The sequence below is a fragment of the Camelus dromedarius genome, chromosome 9, assembly GCF_036321535.1.
Source record: "Camelus dromedarius isolate mCamDro1 chromosome 9, mCamDro1.pat, whole genome shotgun sequence".
NCBI classification, from domain to species: Eukaryota; Metazoa; Chordata; class Mammalia; order Artiodactyla; family Camelidae; genus Camelus; species Camelus dromedarius.
In genome coordinates this window covers 23209622-23219019 of record NC_087444.1, presented here as the reverse complement: position 1 = coordinate 23219019, position 9398 = coordinate 23209622, and the positions used below count along the sequence as shown (strand labels likewise).

The window sequence follows — 9398 nt, the reverse complement described above, 5'->3', positions numbered from 1 at the left end:
GATTTTAAGAAGTTTATTTGACTTTTCATTGATTTCCACTTGGAGGAGGTACTGGGGACTGAACCCCGACCTCTTGGGTGCTGAGCATGCACTCTACCACATGAGCTATACCCTCCCTACAGAGTTTATGGTGATTTTTAAAGAGCTCAGTCAATTTGAGTACTTGCTTTCTCTTTGGCCTAACAATTTCAATTCTAGGAATCCATCAGAAGAGGCAAAAAATGTGTGTGTGTATACATGTATATACACGAATGTGTGCACGTGTATATTTACATATAAATACATAAGTTCTTTAATACATATATATGTATATGTATTGCCATAATATAAAATACTTGTCAAAAAGAAAAATGTAGAAATTTGAAGCAATGCTATTGTATCGTCATCCATCCATAAAGGAAATAGTTAAATAAATGATTATGTGAATACTATAATCTGAATATAGTATCTGTTATGGGCAATAATCTACATCTGATATTAACAATGACCCAGAAAATTATTTACAATGTATTATGTACTGAAAAGTAGCAGTGTCAAAAGTATATGAATAGGATGTACTATTTTAAAATATGACATACTTTCCATATTTTAATGGCATATGAACAGGTGGAGAAACATACATAAGAGCTCTTTCTGGGCGTTGGGAGGAGTTTACTGGAGACATATGCAGGTTAAGGATAAAGGAAGCTTGTATCTTCTACTCTATGGCACTTACAGTTATTTCCATTTTTTATAATATATATTCACCTTTTACAATATCATTTTTGTAAATAAGAAGAACTATGTCAAAGCAGGTTATTTCCACAAGGCTTTGTGTTATCAAACAAATGCTACAGAGTTTAGCCCAGAGACAATACTGTAGCAATAAGAGTTGATGAATTAGGAGTTTTTCATCAAGAAATTTTCCAGTGGCCTAAAGAAAATGGTATAAATTTGAAAACGATGATAAAATCAAATGGATACAAAAGATAGATTCCAACTGCCCTCCCCAGTTTAGGCTGCTGGGTGCTTGAGAAAATCTACCAGATTTACAGACTGGGGGAAACTGTCATTTCTGGTTTCCAACCTGAACTAGGAGCTCAACACACTTGGTGATGCTTCCATTTGTCCCTAGTCAGCTCTCTCTGAGTTCTCCTCTTCATCTCCCTCACCCTTACCATGACCTCACCTCAGCCCCTGACTTTACAGGAAAACTGAGACTTCAGACCCGCCCTTCCTGACTGTCTACTCACTACACTCACAGCTTCCCCTGCCTGCCAACCGGTTCATCTCCACAGTGCATAGGCCTCCTGCTCTGCTTATCCCTGAGGGGGGCCCCTTTGAGGGGATCCCCTGTCCTCTCCCAGAGGCAGGGCAGGGCTGTCTGCTGGGGCTTTCCCACCAGTACATGAGACAGACACCTTAAAATTTCCACCTCCTGGGCAGAACTTCTCATATTTCTTGCCTTTACAAGAGTCTACTTCTTTTGATATTTTCTCCTTCCCCGTGTGACTGGACCATGATACAGAAGCCAAAAACGTGAATATTCTTTTTGATTCTTACTTCTCTCGGGCTGGAAGAATCCATTCAATCGTTAAGTCCAGCAGAGTCTGCTTTATTCGTATTTTTTGAAGCTGTCCACTTGTGTCCTTCCCCGGAGGGTAACAGAGGTGACTGGTAAGGAGGCTCCAGGAGGGAAGTGCCTAAATGTGTGTGGCAATGGTGTCACCTAGCATCACCATCAAGTGCAAATAGTTTCAGTCCCCTCGTGTGTGAACTATGGAAGATAGTCATAGAGTTATCATCCTCTGCAAAACAGGGTTCTTGTGAAGACTTAATGGGCTGATCCACGCAGAGAGCCTAGAAGAGTGGCTGGCACACAGTAAGCCTTCCATAAACACTGTGAGTTTTATGAGCCCCAATGCCATTATTTCTGGCCCACTGACAACATCGCTTGACTGGATTGTTACATGAAGTTCTTAACTGGTCTCCCTGATTCAGGCCTGGTCCTTTTTAAACCTTTCCCTGTAATGCAGACGTAATTAATTCCCTAAGAACAAAATTGAAAATGTTCCTTTTGAGTCAAAAGCTCTCAACAAAATCGTAAGACCCTGTAATTTATGGATTCCACAGACAACTAGTTCTTTCATATTCTGAGCTGGGATCTTGGATGGAGATTTGCAGTCTCCTCTCTCAGCCATCACTCATACTAGAAACATATACAAACTCTTCACCTTTCTCTGAAAGCTCCTGGGTTTTGCTCTTTTCACAGATATTTTACTCTTTCTAGATTCTTCCACCACTTCACACCCACACCAGAAAATCACGCTGATCCCTGGCAACCCAAGGACACAGAGCGGAAAGAACCACCTGACCAAATGAGCTCAGAAACTTTCCCTTGCCTGAAGCCAAGCGCTGCCCGGGTTCGGGTGGGGATATGAGTCTGCACTGATTTTCAGTTCCGGCGCTGCCCCTGCCGGCTCCTGTGCGCCTTCCCTTTGCTGCAAGCACCGCAGCTGAAAACGGAATAGTGGAAGGAAAGGTGGGCACAGTGGCCTATGAATCACCTGATTCAATCAATGAAAAACCATAAGGTGTGCCCGAGGGCCTCTAGAAACAGACTAACGGGCACAAAATACAGAGAGTTGTTTGTTTTTTTTTTAAACAAGTTCTCTTTTGTTCCTCCCCTTCTTTATTCCGTCTCTTTTGCTCACGCCGCTCTCTGCCCTTCTGCTTCCCTCCTCCAAAGAGCCTCGCTTTTCATTCTCTACTCGCTCCTCCCCTGGATCCTTCCACGTGCGCCTAACGGCCCCTCTCAGAAGAACTACATGCGTTGGACACGGGGGCGTGCACCTGTCGTTCGCCTGTTGTGAAAACCAGCTGCGCTGAGCCGGACCCAGCTCAGGCCAAGGCGGGCGCCCCCACACCCCGCGCTCGGGGAGCCCGGTGTCCCTGCAAGTCCGACCCGCAAGGCCACAGCTGCAGGGGCTGACTCACCAGCGAACAGGCGATGCCATGAGGTCAGGGAGGCCCTTCCTCTCCCACGGCCGTTCGCTCCCGGTGCTGCTCCTGGCGCTGCTCCTGGCTGACTGTCTTGGCAAGGATCCAGTTTTCCACCCGGAGTGGGGCTTTGATTCCTATGAAGTCACCATCCCCAAGAAGCTGAGCTTCCGACGAGAGCAGCAGGGTGTGGCCAAGCACGTGTCCTACCTCCTGCAGGTAAAAGGCAAGAACCATGTCCTCCACCTGTGGCCCAAGAGGTTTCTATTAGCCCGAAATCTGCAGGTTTTCTCCTTCACGGAGCAGGGGCAGCTCTGGGAGGATCACCCTTATGTACCCAGCGACTGCAACTATATGGGCTTGGTTGAAGGAAATCAGGATTCCGAGGCTACTTTAAGCACATGCACGGGGGGGCTCCGAGGCATATTGCAAATCGATGCCAGGCATTATCAAATCGAGCCCCTCAGGGCTTCTTCCAGGTTTGAACATGTGGTGTATCTCCTGAAGAAAGAGCAGGCATTTCCCAGTCAGATCTGTGGCTTAAGTCATGACGACACAGTAAAGCAGATGGCCCAGCAGGAGAACGTGGCTAGGATAAGCGACCTCACTGAGTCTTACATGCACCAGAAGTACTTGGAATTAGCCCTGGTCTTTGATCACAGTAGGTATTTGTACCTGAACTCCAATCTTACTCTAGTCGTGAATGACGCCATTCTTCTGACTGCGATCGCAGACTCTTACTTTCAAGATGTCCGTATGAGAATACATCTCTTAGCCATTGAAGTGTGGACAGATGAAAACAAAATAAAAACTGATTATGAAGAATTAACTAGTGTTTTAGGCCAATTTGTATCTTACAGAAGAACTGTACTAGATCCTCGGATTCCATCAGATTGGACACATCTCTACCTTCGAAAGACGTATAAGGATGCTCTTGCATGGTCCTGGGGAAGAGTGTGTGCTATTGGGAATTTTGGATCTGCAAGTGTTTTTCCAGATATGAATGTCCTCACACCTGCCACTTGGACTGCTCATGAACTGGGCCATAGTGTGGGAATGAACCATGATGCAGAATATTGCCAGTGTAAGGGTAGGCATAATTGCATCATGGGCACTGGACGAACTGGGTTTAGTAACTGTAGTTATGCTGAGTTTTTTGCACACGTCCATTCAGGAGCAAAGTGTCTAACTAATATCCCAGGACTAGGCTTTGTGGTTAAGAGATGTGGAAACAAAATTGTGGAAGAGGATGAGGAATGTGACTGCGGTTCAGGAGAGGACTGTAAAACAGACCAGTGTTGTCAACCAGATTGTAAATTCAAACAAGGTGCCAATTGTAGCACTGGACTTTGCTGTCATAACTGTCACTTTCGTCCATCTGGATACATGTGTCGGAAGGAGGAAAATGAATGTGACCTCGCAGAGTACTGCAGTGGGACCTCAGGACTCTGCCCAATTGACACTTACAAGCAGGATGGAACCCCTTGCAAGTACAAAGCCCGTTGTGTCAAAAAGGGCTGCCGAGACAGATTTGTACAGTGCCGAAGCATTTTTGGATCTGATTCCCTGGGGGGTCCTTTTAAGTGCTATGATGCAGTTAATGTAATAGGTGACCAATATGGGAACTGTGGTATTTTAGGAGCTCATCAGTATGAGACATGTACTGGAGAAAACGTATTATGTGGCAGGATACAGTGTATAAATGTCAACACCATCCCTGATATGCCAGATCATACTCTTCTAATTTCCACTCATCTGCAGGAGGAAAACCTCATGTGCTGGGGCATAGGCTACCATTTGTCCATGGTAGCTATGGGGATACCTGACCTGGGAGTGGTAAATGATGGGACCTCCTGTGGTAGGGACCGAATATGTTTTAATAGAAATTGCGTGAATAGCTCAGTCCTAAAGTTTGACTGTTTGCCTGACAAGTGCAACCGCCGAGGCGTTTGCAACAATAAAAAAAACTGCCACTGCGTGTATGGCTGGGCCCCTCCCTTCTGTGAGGAGGTAGGGTATGGAGGAAGCATTGACAGTGGGCCACCAGGACCTCTAAAACAGGGGGTGCCCACCTCAATTCAGGTTGTGTCCTTTATGTCAATACGCCTTATTTTCTTAGTTATCTCAGTGATTGTTGTATTTTTCAGGAAAATCTTAGGAAACTTATAAACCCAGAGAAAGAAACACCACAAATTAACACTGGAGTAGAATAATTCAAGGCAAAAAATGTCAAGAAACCAAAAAATAATCAGTCAATGCACAGTCACTCTGTAACCCAGGGTCATAAACTGAACGAGCTTCTCATTTATCCTAACAGCTCTTCCTTCTTCCCTCAATTCTTTAATCGAATTTTCTTTGAGGTTTTGATCAGCAAATAAAAAGTATTCTTGGTTTGGAAACAAATTGTTGCATTTTTGCTTCCTACTTCACTTGCCCCCTAGTTTGTGATCAAGTTCTGGGTATCCTTAAAAAAAAAGCCCCGATGGCTTTCTGAACCCTAAAGTTGTGGGTGTCACAGAAGTACAGTGGATTTCAGAGAAGAGTCCTGCCTGTCAGTTCCCAGCAAACAAAGCCATAGTCTGCCTTTGCCTCTGCCTCCCTCAGCGTCATCAGTGAAGTCACCTGTGCCGTTGCCCCATGCTGAGCCATAAATGGTGACTACCACATTTTACATTCAGAAAGCGGTAGTTGACAAGGGTGTCCCCAGTTAAGGACATCCCCCCGTTATAGTCACTGCATGTTTCACTGTAGCTCCGTATACATGTGGTCTCTGACTCAGTGTTTGGGGTGGCCTCAGTTGGGTTAGGGACTCTAGTCTACCTTAACTTGTGCACTACACCACAGTCTACCGTTGATGACAAGACAACTCTCAAGTGGTAGTCCTATTTTCAGGCCTTATATTTTTAAGTGTACAATTTAGTAGTGTTAGAAACATCCGCATTTACTTGTTGGGCATTTGTATAGCCCCTTTGGAAAAATGTCTATTCATGTCCTTGCTCATTTTTAAATAGGGATATTTGTGGGTGTGGGGTTTGCTGCCAAGATGTATGAGTCCTTTATATATTTCGGGGTATTAAGCCCTTATCAGATACATGGTTGGCAAATATTTTCTCCCAACTTGGAAGTTACCCTTTTGTTTTGTTAATTTTCCTTTTTTTTTTTCTTTTTCATTTTTACTACAAGTTATTGAATATAGTTCCCTGTGCTATACAGTAGAAACTCGTTGTCTATCTACTTTATATATAGTAGTTAGTATCTGCACAAGTCAAACTCTCAGTTTATCCCTTCACACTCCCTTTCTGCCCTGTAACCATAAGTTTGTTTTTTCTGTCTGTGAGTCTGTTTTGTAAATGTTTTGTGTAATATTTTTTTAGAATCCACATATAAGAGATCATCATACTAAGTGAAGTAAGCCAGAAAGAGAAAGAAAAATACCAAATATGTTTTTACAATATAGATACCAAATGTAGCATCTCTTTTTGTAACGAAGAGAACCTTTGGAGTTTATGAAGACTGATAACCATCTTCTCTTCTAGTACCTGCCCTCTGCATCGCTAGACACTGCTTTGGTGTTATTTTTGAAAACCAGAGTTGAGATTTTATCTAGAGTTCTGAGACTCAAGAGATTTTCACTTAAGCTTATTGGTACATTGTTCCGAAGCAATCTGGTAGGATAAACTAGCCAGTGGAGAGCATGGCAGTCTTACCCAACTCTTTTACTAACCTATGGAAAACAGTATTTTCAAACCGAGTCATGAATATTTTGGTGAAAATAATGGACCCATATCAAGTCTGTTCGTTTAAGCAAGCACATTAGCCTGCTTTTTCTGGTGGTTGCTTGTGAGAGCCCCATCGCCTGGCACCTTTTTATCACCTAACCGAGGATCAGTCTGTGGTGCAGCAACAAGGAAATACTTGTTTGAAGACCAGTCAGGGTCTTTACGTGCCTTGCAATATATGCTGTTAATAGTACACGCATGTGTTCAGTTAGTCCATACAGTATCGGGAAAACAGTAACGTACACAGACAGTAACAATAAAGTGTACTAGTTGGTGATTTCTCAGGTATTGGCTCTTGCTGAAAAAAAAAACAGTAGATCTCTGAAACTAAATTTGGCTAGTTCAGATGTCCCTTTAACACAGTTTCAGAATGCTTTTTAGACTGTGAAAATTGCCTTTGGGGTAATGCAGTTTTCCTACACAATAATTTCTTTGTTTACATCTCCCAGGCCACTTTCCAATTTTAGTTGACATAATCTGGATCTTTTGTAAGGGATTGTTAATAACATACTTTGCTTCATGACTCCTCTATTTTATTAATCTCTTTAAAAATTTAATCAAATTTCCAATTATATCATTGTGAACTAGTTTTACAATCGAATAGGATCTTACTCATTACTTTTCTTTTCCCCTTATATGTACCACTCCTGTGGACTTATATTTTCTTTCCCCTGAGTAGAATACACTCTTTTTTATTTAGACCCTGAGTAGAATACACTCTTTTTTATTTAGAGAACACTTTAAAATTCTGAATTTTCATCAGGATGTGCCTAGGGGTGGGGTGTGTGTGTACATGTGTGTGTTAAGTTTTTCTTTTAAGGTTTTGGTAGATCTTTTGTGTCTGAGGACAAACCAGGGAAATTTTCTTATGTTTATGCTATTTCATATGTATGCTACCCATGTTCCTCCAATGTGTTCACTCCTTCCTTCTAGAACTCATATTAGTCTTCATTTACTTCCTTCTATACCTTTTTTTCTTTTTTTCCTCGTAATAGGAGCCGTTATCTGTACTGTGCTTGGACAAAGATCTCAGCTTGATCTCTAAGCTCACTTATTTACTGTTCAGTCATGGCCACTTTGCCATTCAGTTCTTGCTAGTTGATAGTTGATATTGGGAAGTTAGTTAAACTTTCCATGCATCATTTTGTCACCTGTGAAATAAAGATAATAATAGCACCTTTCTCAAAAGTTTGTTGTGAAGCATAAATGAATTAATACACATCAGGCACTGAGAACAGAACATAGCAAGCCTCAATAAATGTTTTGACTTTTAGTGCTATGACTATCCTGTGTTTCTGCTGAACTTTAAGTTTGGGCTATTTTAATGTTTGATATCTGAGTGCTTTTTTTCATAGCAGTCCGTTCTTGTGGGATTAGTGTAATTGTTTCTCAGGTATCTCTGAGGATATATCTATTTTTATATGACCTTCTCTTTTCTTAATTAAATATAAAAGCTAAAACTATAAACGTTTAGAAGAAAAGTAAGGAGAAAATCTGTGTCACTTTGAATTAAGCAATGATTTCTTATATTAGAAACAAAATAGGCATACCACTAAGGTAAAAAAAAAATTACAAAGTGGACATCATCAGAATTTAAAACTCATGATATTTGAAAGATTCCATCAAGAAAACAAAAACTTAAGCCATAGATAATATGCACTATATATCTCTGAAAAAATAACTTGTATCATAATCACATAAAATCTTCTAACAACTAAGTAAAATTAAGACAACTCAAAGATGGGTCAGATATGTCAACAGGTATACACAAAAGAAGATATATAAAAATAATGAGCACAAGGAAAGATGCTGAAAGCCATTAGCCATCAGGAAAATGAAAACCACAATAAGACATCCCTTCACATCAACTAGAATGGCTAAAATTAAAACTATTGATAACATCAAGTGTTGAGAGGGGAGTATGTAGAACAACTGGAGCTCTGTGCATTTTTTTTAAACATTTTTTATTGATTTATAATCATTTTACAATGTTGTGTCAAATTCCAGTGTTCAGCACCATTTTTCAATTATTCATGGACATATACACACTCATTGTCACATTTTTTTCTCTGTGAGTTATCATAACATTTTGTGTATATTTCCCTGTGCTATACAGTGTAGTCTATTCTACAATTTTGAAATCCCAGTCTATCCCTTCCCACCCTCCACCCCCCTGGTAACCACAAGTCTGTATTCTCTGTCTGTGAGTCTATTTCTGTCCTTTATTTACGCTTTGTTTTTGTTTGTTTATTTGTTTTTGTTTTTTAGATTCCACATATGAGTGATCTCATATGGTATTTTTCTTTCTCTTTCTGGCTTACTTCACTTAGAATGACATTCTCCAGGAGCATCCATGTTGCTGCAAATGGCATTACGTTGTCGGTTTTTATGGCTGAGTAGTATTCCATTGTATAAATATACCACATCTTCTTTATCCAGTCACCTGTTGATGGACATTTAGGCTGTTTCCATGTTTTGGCTATTGTAAATAGTGCTGCTATGAACATTGGGGTGCAGGTGTCATCCTGAAGTAGATTTCCTTCTGGATACAAGCCCAGGAGTGGGATTCCTGGGTCATATGGTTAAGTCTATGCCTAGTCTTTTGAGGAATCTCCACACTGTTTTCCATAGTGGCTGCAC

The 9398-nt window shown here is 41.3% G+C and overlaps 1 protein-coding gene across 1 annotated transcript; it reads left to right on the top strand.

The window, feature by feature from the left end:
- Nucleotides 1–2994: 2994 nt before the first annotated feature.
- Nucleotides 2995–5148, top strand: LOC105106070 (disintegrin and metalloproteinase domain-containing protein 30). The gene has a single exon (XM_010999899.3). It carries the CDS (start codon nt 2995–2997, stop codon nt 5146–5148), a length of 2154 nt encoding a protein of 717 aa, XP_010998201.3.
- Nucleotides 5149–9398: the final 4250 nt, after the last annotated feature.

Bases quoted from the DNA above. Each gene is read 5' to 3' on its own strand.
- LOC105106070 (XM_010999899.3), top strand. From the start codon at position 2,995: ATGAGGTCAGGGAGGCCCTTCCTCTCCCACGGCCGTTCGCTCCCGGTG.